Raw genomic sequence first — 15049 nt, 5'->3', positions numbered from 1 at the left:
TTTAGGAAGTGCTAGTTTAGAAGTTAATTAAAGTGCCATTCTGCTGTGAACTGTGCATCGAGGTCTTCAGCACTATGAACAGTGCAAAATCTCCCCGAACAGGAGCATATTATTCTTTTTTTTATTTTCCACTAATTAATTCCTGTTTTAGTTAACTGTTTGAGAGACAAAATGTCAATGCATTCTTGTACACTCAGTTTCTTTATCTCCACTATAAGTCTAAGTGTAGGCAGGTCCCCGCGCAGCGGGAGCCGCCAGGGTGGAGCACGTAGCAACTGGTAAATCTTCGCCAGCCAGTACATGGCAGGCTAAATCGGAGCCACCGGGATCAGTATATGGCCGTGCTCCCTCACCCTGGACAGAGTGGGGGGTATCGGGGCCAATGGGGGAAATACGTACAGTAAAGAAGCATGCTACGCCGAGGGGAGCATCCGTGTTCCGCAGAGAGAAGAACATTGTGCACCGCGTGTTTTCCCTTGCGGCGAATAGGTCAACCTCGTGCATCTCCCACAATGAGAGGAGACGACCACAACTCCACAGGATCAGTTTGCGTGCCAGCAAATGCAACCAACGGGAACGCAGCCCGCCCCTGGCGGTTGACGTACGGTCGTGGTATTGTCCGTCCTCACCAGGACATGATGTCCCATGGGAAACGGAAGCAAGCGGAACACCGCTGAAAGCACCAAATGATTTACGTGAGAGCGCCGGAGGCCCGCATCTCACAGACCCCTCACAGACCATCCCTCCTGGACCCCACCACAGCCCGTTAGGCTGGCATCTGTGGAGACCACCTTCCTGGACGTAACGGTGCCCATAGGTACACAGTGCGTCAGAAGAACCAAGGCTCGCCAGTGGAACCTGTATTTTCTGAGACACTTCTTCAGAGCCTGTAAATCTAATCTAGGGTAGTGTGAGTACCTGTCCCCTGTCCAGTACCCCCCCCCAGTTTTGGGACCAGAAAATACCTGGAGTAGAAACTGCTCTGAGACACCGTGGGAGCGAAAAACATGGTCCATGTCTCCCTGGGCATGAGAGTGTATTATGTCGGCAAACCAAGGAGGGATAGATGCAAATTGCAGCCTGTATCCCCCTGATTTTGTCCGCAATATCCAAGGTGGTGCCCTTTGTCGGCGGGACAGGGCATGTTGTGCTGCTCGCCCCAGGTGACAGCGTGATGATGGGAGCCCCGCCGCCCCCAACCCGGAGGGGGCTGAGGCACCGTTACCATGCTGTTTATTGGGGTAGAATTTGCTTTTACATGATGCGATGTACACATCACTTTTTTTTGATTTGGCGTACCATGTTGTGATGCTGTATGTTAAGATCCTCTTGATGGCAGAGTGGTAGAAAGATGTTGTGTTTGTGGTCCAGGAGAGAGTGTTCATGATATGTGTGCCTCAGAATTTGTAGCTGTCCACTATTTCAACACAGTCACTGTTTATGGAGATGGGGAGAGGGTAATATATTAAATTACCACTCTCCGACAGTGCATTGTAGAATAGTCACATAGCATCAAACATAGTCTTGGTAAAGCAAAACTGAATGAGACTAGCCATTCTTAGAGCCCGTGCTGCACTGATCGTGGGACTTGACAAAATCTTGGGTGTCTTTGAGAGATGCGAGCCGCTGTCTCTTTCCACCCTTGGTCATAACCATTAGCTTAGCCAGGTAGTGGAGGGCTGGTTTGAGGCCTAGGTTGCAGAGCTCTCTCATAACATCCTGATACACTGTTTGCTGTTCTTCCAGGGCAGTAGTCCTCGAAAATGTGGATTGGAGAGTCTTTGTACTTCAGTTTGCCTCTCAACTTGTGAGCTTCCCACACCACCAGCTCCCTGGCCTGAAATCTGTGGAAGCCTGGCTTAGCTGTTAGCAAGCAATGGGCATGGTCCAGCTCCGGGGCCGACGTTAACGTATGTCCACCAAAAACTTTGACTAGGAGTTGAGAGAAGAGCGTTGTTGGGTGTGGATCTTCAATGTTTTCAAAGCTATGAGCTTAGCTTTCAGCCTAGCATTCTCCTCAGCCACGGATGTTAGCTTGGTATCCATGGCCAGCACATCCTGGCTCGTTATGTCAACAGATAACTCGAGCAAAGAGAGACGCTGCTGATCCAAAAGTGTGGTCTGAATGCCATCGAGCTTGTTCTCAAGTTTGGAAAAGGCAGTGTTATATTCCAACAAGAGAGAAGTATTCTGATCAGCTAGCAATGTTGTTAGCGTAGCCATGATGGTGCTCGCGGCCAAGTCCTCCTTTTTTTGCTCCTCTTTCTTGGATCTGATAGACATGTTCTCACTCAGCACAAAATGTTATTAATGCTGTTCAATGTCAGCAGCAGTTATTGCTTTCAGTCAAGCTATACAGAACAGTAAAAGTTTATTTAGTGGGAGGGTGGAAAAGGGCGGCTACTCCATCTTGTTGCCCGACCAGAAGTCTGTAATTCAAAATTTTCTGAGAGGATACTGGACCTTCTTTTTGCTCTGTATTTGAGCTTTAGAAATGTGTATTAGAGGATGAAGATTCACACATATTTAGAATTGATGCTTGACTTCAGTTTTGGTTCGGTCACATCAGGCATTGAACATTTTAAATTTAAAACAGCTTATTACGTTGGAATCAAACAACATCTTGTCTCCGTGGTTGTAAAGCAGGACTCTCTGTGGGATCACAGACACACTCAAAGTCCACTTTTCATTATTTTCCTTAAACCTGCAACTCATCACACTCACAGCTTACAGGGTATTGATGACAGATGATGATGACTGATGCGCTCATCATTTCTCAATGTAAGAAGTTCCTACAGTAGCTTTAAAAAATTGGGCTTACCACACAAGTGAATGTAAATGTATGAGAATAAAAATCTATTTTTACTTTTGCTCGGACAGAAAAATGCGGCCGATCCAAAGACTGCAATAATCTGATCGAATAAACACCTTGGCCCGGTCCGCCCCCTTGTAAATGAATCACTTTAGACTTTAGACTGCCTTCATTCACAGCCTAAGCTCATTGGGTCTATTTACATGCAGTGGGCGTGTCAGGAATCTGGAAAATGTTTATTAGGGATCAAAGGGAACAAAGGGATGTTCAAAAAGTTTAACATCTAACAAATCAAGGCAAGAAGTCTCAGTTAACTGACTGCATTCACCAACCCACACAACTGTAGTGTTGAGCATAACAAGGTATACATAAAAAACACTAAATGGCTAATAATGCTATATTCAGAGCCTCTTATGTTTAGCTAACCAGACACTTTATGGGTCATTCCAAAATTGGAGGACATTTCACGTCCCAGCCATTCATTTCAGAAAATCCATGTACAAATTTTTAAAGCAATTAGTTGACGAGTTGACGAACTTGTACTTGTCTGGCACCAAATTTAAATAAACTTGAAGAAAATACTAATTGAAAATATTTTTAAAAAAAAGTGTCTGGAGTTCCCCCTAAAATTGCATTTTTCTCTTGTAGCACCCCCTTGATGACCAAACTGAACTTCAACTAAAACACTAGATGTCTCTCGTATATTGTTTTAACCCTGTAAAGCCTGAATCATTAAACAATTCCAGTGTTGTGAAACTGGATCCTTTATTGTTCCTTATGAACAACCAAAAAAATAAAAATATTCCAATATCATATTCCATTTATGAGTTTTAATTTGTATCATATGTGATACATCTGGTCTCAAAGCTCAAAAAAACATTTTCCAACAAAAAATAATAACGTCAACAAATTAGTAATTCCTTACATACATAAATACATTTTGAGTGCTAGTTTCATGCAAAAATGAGATATCCACCAATGGAACTGGCACAGTGAAGTCTATAACATATAACATTTTACTAAACTTTTTATTTTGTATGGTGGTGGCCTGAAAACAGTTCCTGTCCTAGATCAGATAGAGAAGCACTCAGCATTTCTCACAGTACACATGGGAAAAGTAGTGGCTTTGAATCTCTGTCTGTTTCCTATGTTGTTCACAAAATTATGCAATTTAAGCATTTATTTAGTTTACTTGAAAAATAAAATACTTCTTGTTGCTCTGCCTATTGACATTTCAGTAAAATGTGAATGTATTTCTTAATCTTTTCAAAATTGGAAAAATTATTCCTCTAAAACTACCATTGCACATCTTTCCTCATAATTGACAATCCTGGACAGTTACTAGAAAGGAATCTGCTGAACTAATTACTGCCCCACGGTGGATTATTCTCGTATTGAATGTACAGTATATACCATAATCTCAGGACTATAAGCCGCTACTTTTTTTCCCACGCTTTGAACCCTGCGGCTTAAACAATGACTCGGCTAATTTGTGGATTTTTTCCAGTTTTCAAGCTTAACGCCACAATAAAATTGAGTTTCGTCACATTAGACCAGCTGGACCAATGAAACTGTTCACATGAAATTGTTCGCGCTCTCACTCAATCATTTTGGTCAGTTATTTCGTCATGCACACACACTCATCATGGCAAAGACATCAGTGTTGTCCAGGTGTGCCCCAGTCATCTGCAACAGTTGTTGAACAGTTGTTATTCCTTTCTGTAAGAAAGTTGCAGACATTGATGGAACTTCTTTCAAAGGAGTTCCCAGACGTGCCCCTGGGAGTATTGGTTCTCTGAGCAGCCAGTGTAGGGATGTAGTTGAGTCCTGTCTTTCCGTCTCCACACTTTCATCACATTGGCATAAAAAAGTGGCAAACAGTTCATATTGAAGTTGGAACAATCAACAGAAAACAGCGTTTTCCCAGATCCCAAGTTACCAACCTGACCAAAAAAGACATCTGCAACCAGCCTCCACGATAAAATCTGAGGACCATAGAGGTAACTTTGTAGAAACTAAACGCTGCCTTCCCGCTAAATAGACAAACCAATCCCTATCCTCCTTCTTTTGGTCAGAACAAAACACTTTGCGGTACCCAGTGGAGATTATCCCAAAATAAATCAACAATGAAGCTTTGCACTTTCTGTAACAAATCTTGTGGAGGTTCCAACACAGCCAAACGGTGCAAAAAGGTCGATGCCACTAGATTATTGATGTGTGTGTCCCATGTAGGACATTCTAGGGAAAAGCTAATTCCATTTCTTTAGCCTGTCTTCCATGTTCTCTGGGGATAGGCTTCGATAGACATTCCATTTTTGGTTGTTAAAATTAATGTTTATTATTTGTATTGTATTGTATATGTTGGAAGACAGCCAAGAACAAATACAAATCTATCTAAAGAATATCAAAGCGAAAGACCTACAGGGCGGGATCGAGTCGATTTCCTTCTGCTCGCTATATTGCACTATTGCATGTGAATTAGTGGGATCTCCTGAGTCTTTGCTGCAACAGATAAACAGCACAGAAGGAGGCGGTGGGGATTGTGCTGCAGTTATGCAGTGGGGCAGTTTCGGAGCAGATATGCATCCAGTGGAAATCCAGTTAGGAACATCTACAACAAACACATGATAATTGGATTATTGTTAAAGCTAATTTGGATCATAGAATGCAATAACATAACTGCTGTATATGTGTTTGCTGCGTCTTATGTTTTTGCTTATACCCTGTATTATTTTATCTGCACTGTATTGTAAGATATAACCATGCAGTCTTTTAAAAGCTCTTCTTAGGTAGGTTTTAAAAAAAAGAGAAATCATGTTTTTGTGAAATAAAAATATTTCTGCCAGAAAGCTGCAGGATGCAGGCTACCTGCGTTCATTAGGAAAGGAAATCAGCTAGTTTCAGCAAATAGTATTTGGCACACATTGAAATAAAATCAGCATCTGTGCATTACATAACACATGAAAGACGATGCTTACACATGTATAACAGAAATGACTTATTGTTAATTAAAAGTCAAACACCTACTTCAGGTGGCACTTTTTTTAATAGAAATGACAATTGTTATATTGTCTATCTAACCGTTGTAGCTATAACTATAGAACTTGTTAAAACCTGACATACCACTTTCAGGTGGTGCTTTTTTTTTGCATATATTGCAAAGAATCATGATTGTATGCTCTGTGGTCGAGGTCAATGATTTAACTGAATTCTTCATAATTTATTATTTAATTGATTGATAACGTAGCACCTTATTTGTTAATACTACTGTGGGTTCTTCCAGTCTGTGTTAAACTAAAATTAATTTACTAATACAGTGTGACTATAAAAGGTGATTTCATGTTTGTCTTAAATAATACAGTGAGCACGTTACACGTATTCTATCCACTTGTGTCTTTATTTGCATGTTTGGTATTTAAGTAATCTAAACTAACTAAAATGAATCAGTCACATTACTTTATTATAGTGATAATCCTCCCTGTTATGCTACATTTTTCACAGAAAGGAAACTATGATTATTCATCCCTCCATATAACCCTGGCTGTCTGAGTGCTGCTTCTCAAGTTACCTGAGCAAAGTTCCACACACTATATGATATTCTGTAATCCACACAAACACACATGTAGCCCTCTGAATAAACGCCAACCCCTACTCTGTAGCCTGACGCGCAAGCCCCAAACTACGTGTAAAGTCTGTCAGCATGATCAATTTGGACTCTTTGCATTTAATTGAGAAAGTACTTGATCCGCTTTATAGATATCATTACTTGAATGTGGGAATAAAGCAGTGTGCACAACAGATGATTCATTCCACAATGGTTACGGAGAACCCATTTAGAGACAGAGCTCAGGAATGCACAGCGCAGGAGACAAAGCTGGGCACTGACAGTGAGGGTTTGTTCAAAGCTGCATCTCACGGTCTCAATGAGAAGAGGAACAGATTTCAATGAGATACAGCAGAAAAACTACTCTTCATTAGGAACTTAAAGGCCCTTTTTCTTTTTAAGATGGAACACATTTAATTTTTACTATCTTTCAGAAGTCCAGTCAGTTATAGGTCTATATATGAGGGAGACCGTGGCTCATTGGTAGAGTGGGGCGTCTAGTAATCTATGGGTTGGGGGTTCGAATCCTGCTCTATCCATGTTATATTTGTTGTGTCCTTGGCCAAGGCACGTTACCAGCATCGCCTTCTATGAATGAGTATGAATTGTGCATGAATGTGGGTGGTGGTCAGATGGGCCATAGGTGCGAAATGGCAGCCACACTTCTGACAGTGTGCCTCATGGCAGCTGTGGCTACATTGCAGGGTACTATTGTGACTGGTTTGTGATGAATAATGGTTCTGTACTATTTAAATCCAAGCCATTATTATTTAATGTACATGAGTGGGGTCAAGCTAAACATTTTCTTTTGTATTTTCCATCCATTTTTATGGCACTTCTTGTAGTGTTGAACTTTGACAGCATGTGTAGATAAAGAAAGACTGATGGTTTATAAACAATGTATCCAACAGATCAAGATTCTTTTCAACTTTCTTTGTTTTTACAACATGCTCACCACTCCTTTCACTTCTTTATTTTCAGTGCCCTCGATTAATCTTGTTTTTTTAAATTTTATTTTCAGTATTAGGGTGAGGTGGTACTGTACTATAGGTTCACCGATTTTTTTGATTTTAGCATTTTTTCACCCATGCATAAGTGTGTGTTTTTTGCATTTCAGCTTATTTTGTTCATTTTTTCCTCCTCTTCATAACCTGATGTCATTAGCATAGTCAAATCCATCTTCTGCCCTTTTCTGTTTCGTGTCCTGTTTCATTATCTTTCTTAAACAACACTGGTAGCATATATTTCTTTTTCCTAATAATATTTAGGGTATGTCGTGAACCAGGCCACCACCAAATCCCCTGCGGGCCCTATTATAGGTGAGTTAGACAAATAATTATATTGTGCAGTGAGTCAAAAATGAGCTCATGTCAATTCTGTCTTTATTGTCTTTTTTGCGTTCTAGGTCCTAGTGCCTGCCCTGTTGGTTATTTCAATTCACCAAATTGTCAGCGTGAGTATTTGACACAATTATATTTTGTCTTATTATGATATTGGAGGTCTTTAATGCCATGTTTGGCAGACAAGAGTTATACTCGGGGACTGCTTTGTGAGAGCTAACTGCTTAAAGGAACAACCTTCTTCTAAATTTCCTTTTTTGGTTTCCCCATAAGCTGGAAAACTCAATACAAATGATATGGTATGGTATGGTAGTAAGACGCAGACCTGTAGCCATTGACTTTTATGAAACCTCATTAATCAAAAAATGCAGCACAATGACTACTCTGCATACTAACAAGCATCTGTAAACTTACTTGATTTTATAAATAACAAGATCAATCAAAGAGTGCAAACCTCCACCAAGTGCCAAATATCCTCTTTGCCAGATAGGTACCATTTTTTTTCACAGTTATCTGGATCAGTTAATCCTGATCATGGTACCTTAATCATTCATACTTTAAGGCTTGAAACAAATGTCTATTCCCATCAATGACAGGGATGCAAACAGACTAGTTTATTGTCAAAACACAAAAAATACAAGACACTGTCATCTTAAGGATCCCAGAAGTAGAGTATCTTTATTCATCCCCAATGGGTAAATTTACTGTCATGACAGCTCAATAAAATGTGCAACAAAAATGACAAAAGAAGGCAACACAGAGAAACCCAAAAGACACCCCAAAAATAATGCAATGAGGATAAAATAAAGTTATATATAAATAGAAATATAGATTAAAAAAAAATATAGAAAATTATTAAAGGATACAGATACAGTATATACATATTTACAGGTGGGGGCAAGGAGAGATATTACGTATTTACAGGCCCTCCACAGTCTGATGCAGAGATGCCTCAGACTGTTTTAATGTACTGTCGTACAGCGGTGGGAATGAATGACCTGTGGTAGCGCTCAGTCTGACACTGAGTGTTTCAGTCTGACACTGAAGGAACTGCTCAGACCCTCCGCAGTCTGATGCAGTGGATCAGAGGTGTCATTCATGATGGATCCTCCTATCACCCGCCACCTCCAGCAGGTCCAGAGATCAACCCAGGACATCACTGGCCCTCCTGACCAGCTTGTTCAGTCTCTTAATGTCCCGGGCAGTGCTGCCCGCTCCCCAGCAGACCACAGTGTAGTGGATAGTAGAGGCTACCACAGGGTCATAAAAAGTCAGAAGGAGGGGTCTGCTGAACCCAAACAACCTCAGTCTCATCAGGAGGTGACTCTGGTCCTTCCTGTACACGGCGGCAGTGTTGTGAGGCCATTCCAGTTAAAGCTGTTCACCTGCTCAATGTCTGAGCCCTGGATGTTCAACGGTGTGTGTGGTGGAGACCTTCTCCTTCTCCTTGAGGGGCGTTCTCTATAGAGTTAATATAAGAGTCAAACGATGCACGGCAAAACAATGATCTTGTCTGTGGCCTCGACTGCACTGTGTGACATGACAGGACAGTCTGACAGTGAGCGAGTGAAAGGCATTCAAGCTAAGGGAGGATAAAAACATGAACAAGAACATCACTGGTGGTTCTCTACACTCTATGGTGTCACGGCAAATTTGTGGTTGACCTCATTTGGAGACATGATTTATTGCTCCGGTTGAGTGATGGAGTCCAGGCGAGGCATTGATGATTTTATAAAAAAGGTTTATTATAAAACTAAATAAAAAAGAGTACAAAGATGGACAAAATTAGTGACCGCCCGGGCGGACGTCCGATGATTGAGTGGCCCACAGTTCTAACTCATCACGTATATTCCCCCCAGGAGATAAAGAGGACAGAGGAGGTGAAAGAAGAGAGTGAAAAGAGACAGTTTCTTCTTTAGGTCAAAACAACCAGTTCTCTGGTATCTCCTGATTGTCGTGAGTGTTGGAGGTGTGTGCGTGTATGGTGTTTGTGTGTATGAATGGATGTGTATTGGGTGTGTATGTGTGACTATGTGAGTGTGTGTAGGCATGTGAGTGTGTGATGCCTCCGTGTCTGAGGGATAAGATGTGTTTTGGGAAGCTGACCTCGAGAGGAGAGCAGAAAACATGAGACAGCAGAAATGAAAAGTCTCAACTTAAAGCCTTAAAAAGAATAAGGTCTATGAGTAAATATGTTACTAAACATGACTAACAATTTTTGCCCTGACAATGGACTGTATTGCTTTACCGGGGCTGCAAACATTATAAAGGACCCATCCCACCTCGGTCACAACATGTTCAAAATGCTGCTTTCAGGCCGGTGCTACAGGTTACACAAGACCTAGGGGGTATTTAATCAAAATGTTCTAAATAGAACCATGCTTACGGCATGATGCCTGGTTTGTTTACCCAAGCTATCTCTGACCATGCTGGTTTTTATCATTTGATCAAACCCTTCTGAACTTGAAGAGCAGTGGTTAAGCCAAGCCAGCTGTCACTGTTTACTGATCAGAGTTGTGAGGATGCATGCTTTTGTTCTCAGCTTTTACTTTGAGTAAACAGCCAATAGAAACCAATGCTGGAAAGACATGAAGAGGATGTGTCATCTATTGTTACTGAGTAGCAAGAGGAAAAAGAGGACAGGCACATCAATTATGTTTAAAGGAGCTTAAGGCAGGATTTGTGAAAAAATAAGTATTAATTTGAACTCTTTTAATGCTAATGGATGAACAATGCGCCCACAAACATATCTCCCTATTGCCTTGAACAGGCTGTGTGCTGCATTTTGTTCTGCAATTTGTGGTCCGAATTTCCCACGCAGTCCTGGAGACGTGACGTTAAATGACGCTGAATGCACGTCCTCGACGGCCATATCGGCCTTGCTGGGCGTGGGGGTGACCTTCCTCTTCTGGTGCTGGCCCAGTGGTTTTGGGGGGCTCATCGAGTACTTGTGGTGGGTGGGCTCGCTGGGGAGATACTGACGTCTGCGCCAAGGCTGGGTCTGGGTTGCAGGGCCCTTTGGGATGATGCTGTTTGCTGGTAGGTGGCACTCACTGTTCCGGCTATTGGATGCGCCGTTGATTGCCTGGTGGAGCTGTCTGTCTGTTGGCCGATGGGTGGGTCCAGGCTCGCTTGGCTCTGGGGAACTAAACTACGTCAGGTGCGTGCCGTTGGTGTGTCTCCTTCTTATGGGGGCGGCTGTCGGTCGGTCGCACGCCAGTGGGGGGCAATGTCCCGTGGCTTGTGCTGTCCAGCGGGTGGTGGGGCCTGGGTTGCTTCCCTTGCATCATCTCGGGCTGCATGGCAGCCGGTTTGAGGGGACTCGGCACCGGGGTGCCTTCATTGGCTGGCAGACTGGCTGGGCCGGTTTTGGTGGCACGGACCATGATGCTGCACACTCGTATGCTGACAGGCTGACTGGGGCCCCTGGGGCATCCTGATTTTGACATATAGCTAAGGCGCATTGTGTGACATGGGTGGAGAGTGATCTGGGGGTCTCGGCTGGTGCTTCAGGGTTCCGTTGAGGTAGCTTGCTGCTGGTGTGGTGCCTCGCGGTGGGGAGTTGGGGCTGTTGCGGGCTGCCCTGGGTCCTCGGGGGCGGTTGCTGCCTCACAGCCTAGAGTATATGAGTGGACTGCACTTTTGGGCCCGGGACGGAGCCTGGTTTAGCAGAAGTGGTTCTTGCACACACATTGGTCGTGGCAAGCCTGGCATGCCTTGGGTTTGGGATAAGATTGTTTTGGGCTTAAATTTAGATACGTTGATCCCAAATATCCGTTTTAGGTGTAAGCTCCTTCCATCTGTTCATGGTCACCATCATTATTCGCACTTCAATTTCTCCACACTTGTCTGGCTTAACTAGTTACATTACACAATATGCACAACTGTAAGCACTCTAAATTTAAAAGAGCAAACTCTTCCACCCCTAATACCCTAAACTGGGTTTGATGAAATACCCCCAGGAATAACAGACTTAGAGACAGTTTTTTTACCCCAGAGCCATCAGCACGCTGAATACAACAGACAACCTGACCTGTGACAATTAATAAAAATACTGTAAGTCGAAGTGTATGAACACCGCCATTTTAAGAAAAATCGCAATGAATTGACACTCCAGATCTGATCCGAATGAAACTCATTGGGATAATTGTGTAACCGACATAACTGAGTCAAATTCCATAATAATTGATCAATTTCAACCCGCAATCTGATTTTTTGGAATTTTGACAATAATAAAGGTTGGAGATTTTTACATTTTTTTAACTGATCCGGATCCCCTCCGCAATGGAATCTTCCATAGGGTAAGGTCTTTTTCTGTTTAAAGGTTTGTCAAAATTACTTTAGTACATTTGAAGTAATCCTGTTAACTGTCAAACAAACAAACAAATAAATAATTGCCTGTAAAAATAACTAATTTTCAGTATGCATTTCCAATGTGTTGTGTTGCAGCATGCATCTGTGACTACAGAGGGACTGTCAGTGCAATATGTGATACCTATGGACGCTGCTTGTGTCGTCAAGGAGTGGAGGGTCAGCGTTGTGACCGATGTCGGTCTAAATATCACTTCTTCCCAAGCTGTGAGGGTGAGAACGACTTCTTTGAGAACTGTTTCTGGCTATGATTTACCAATGAACACATTGGGCCTTGTTTATCAATCATTTGTAAACTCAGATCTGTGCGTATGATGGGTGTATGACCATGTCCACGCAAGCTTTAGTATTTATCAATTTTGACTTGAGCGGAAGCTATGATCAGATCTCACGTCAGGTCTGAGCTCAACTACGCAAATCTGAGTCTGGATTTGTGGTGCAACACAGTCCAAAAACTATTATCAAACAAACATCTTTCATTTAAGCATAAGAAGACACATATTCAGATCAAAACTACTTAATGAAACAAATGGAACTAAATAAAATGAATTAAAAAGGCCCAAGTTATACCACTTTTTTGGTTTTCCTTCCACTGAATACGTAATAACTCCACTTGTAAACCTTGCTCCTGAGCAGCAATGCAGGTTCAATAGATCACAGTGCACACACACACATGGGTTACAGTGCAGCGCTGCTCTGGCTCTGTTTTGGACCAGCGTGGGGAACACTGCCGTATACTCCAGAGAAAGTGTGCAAAATTATTTTAGTCTGTTTAGTTTTGCACAACATTGCATTGGTAATTTGGAATGCCTTTTGACATGCCAGCGTGAGGAGCCAAAGTGCAGGAATCGTGAGCAGCACAGCCTCCATTGGAGGCTGGAGGAGACAGGACCATTTATCGCTTTTAAAATGTGAAGTATACCAGTGGCGGATGCTTTAAGACTACAAGGGAACCTCAGCTTCCCCTAAAATCAGTGGTCAAATATGTAGTGTTGTGTGTACATTTCATTGACTAAATATATGACAGAACACATGTATGTTTAGTTCAGAATCAGCTTCTTATAACAGGAAACTGACAGTGACAGCGTGACGTTCTTCATTCATTACCGCAGCGTCACAGTGTTAAATTAAACAGTGGTGAAGTTCAGCTTCAATTGATTTCAATGGGAGAAGATTTAGGGGTTGATCCACTACAGTCAAACTAGACGCTCATTGGATAAATGCTCGGTTAGTCCCGCCCATCGGACGCCGGGCTTCACAGGAGGTCTATGGAGCAGTGGGCTGGATCTGTCTGTTCCGGACGCTGGAATAATGGATGATGATTGGATGATCTGTCTCAGGCTAATTCAATTTTGATTGACAGCGAAATGAGCCAATCAGAGAGTATGACGTTGTAAGCACACAGGCGGGTTTTTCAAATATTTCAGTCCGTTGCTCTGTGTTGACACGGAGACTTTGCTGATCCTCTCATAGCGAATTAACTTCTGACAAACCTAGTGTCTGTTTCTGGTGTTTGTGGAGACTGTTACTGCTTGTGTTGTGAGACTTTTGACCAAACACTCACACTCCAGCGCGCAGCAGCTACGCTCGTGCGTGCGTGATAATCTACAAATAGTTGTTGACAACAAAATGTGAATTCTACTAGAATTCACATTTAAATAAACAGATACATTTTCTGAAGTAGGCAGAAAATGAGCTTCCCCTGCATGAAAGACCAGCATCCGCCACTGAAGTATACCTTAAACTTTTGCAAATGTGCTCCAGTATTTAATCAGTAATGTGATGAAGTATCATAGGTGAAATTGGCTAAAAGCATAATAAACACAGACAAGGGACACATTTAGTGATTTAAACATTTATTTTATGGCTATTTTAAGGGTTTTGTTAATTTATTTTAACGTGTTTTTCTTGCCTCAAGCATGCGGATAAACGGCATGTGTGTCTCTTCATGATCTCTGCTGTGATGAGGTTTGGTTGAGTAACGTGATTTGACCGCTGTTTCTTGTCCTAAATGTAAAGAATTGTCTTGAGCAAAGGCAAAAACTTTAAGGCTATGGATGAGCAATATTTATTTTGAACCACCATTAGGCATTGGTTAGGTAAGTTATCGAGAATTTTATTCAAATCTTAGCCAGAGGCTGTTCCTATATGGCAAGTCTGTTCACCGCCTCTGTTATTCTTTTCCATAGAGCGTTTTATGAGCTCCTTCAATTCCAGTTTTCACACGTCCAAATAACACATCTTTCTTTTGCTCCACCTCAAATTTTAATTTCGGAAAAGTTTCTTTTCTTGCCAGTAGCTGCCTTTCCATTACTCTTGGAAATGCGCAAAATCTAAATAGCGCAATAAAAACTGGTAAAGAAAACACCTGAATTTTGAAAAAAAATGAATCAGCTTTTTCGCAAATACACATCACAGAACGTGACATACCTGGTCACGTTATGTGATATACTTGATCACATGACTTGACGTACCTGGTCATATGACCACTTTTCTCCGAGAAAACATGATGCGTGTAGACAGAAGAGGAGACCGGGACATTTCTTAGCATTATACTTAAAAATGATTGCTGCCACATTAGACGTGAAACAACAAAGATATATGAAGTGTTATAAGAAGGTTTGGAGGTTTTCACGCAAGATTAATAAATTGACCTTAAACACCTTTCAATGTCAATCAAGACCTTTGAAAACCATAATCAGGACACTTTTTTTGAAAAACAATTGTCTCTTGTGAAAACCATTGAGTAGACAGTAGACAGTTTATGGGCTATTAAGAAACTAAGATAAAATTCAACTCTTCCCAGCAGGTAGAAGATGTAGATGAGATCTGGGAGCAGCACCGTTCTTACTGGGCTGAGATAAACTGAGAGAAAGTAGGCCAGTGTCCCATGACACGTATTCAAATGTGATTCTCTCAATG

At 42.0% G+C, this 15049-nt stretch overlaps 1 protein-coding gene across 1 annotated transcript in view; it reads left to right on the top strand.

Moving 5' to 3' along the window:
- The window catches only part of LOC114478810 (laminin subunit alpha-3-like), a 97026-nt gene that overhangs the window by 64619 nt on the left and 17358 nt on the right, over window positions 1-15049 (top strand). The window contains exon 10 of the mRNA XM_028472091.1: window positions 12206-12340. Within this exon, the coding sequence (XP_028327892.1) occupies window positions 12206-12340 (135 nt within the window). The remainder of the gene's footprint in view (window positions 1-12205; window positions 12341-15049) is intronic.

Source organism: Gouania willdenowi, chromosome 17, assembly GCF_900634775.1.
Source record: "Gouania willdenowi chromosome 17, fGouWil2.1, whole genome shotgun sequence".
NCBI classification, from domain to species: Eukaryota; Metazoa; Chordata; class Actinopteri; order Blenniiformes; family Gobiesocidae; genus Gouania; species Gouania willdenowi.
The sequence above is the reverse complement of the archived record's forward strand: the minus strand, read 5'-3'. Positions and strand labels throughout refer to the sequence as shown.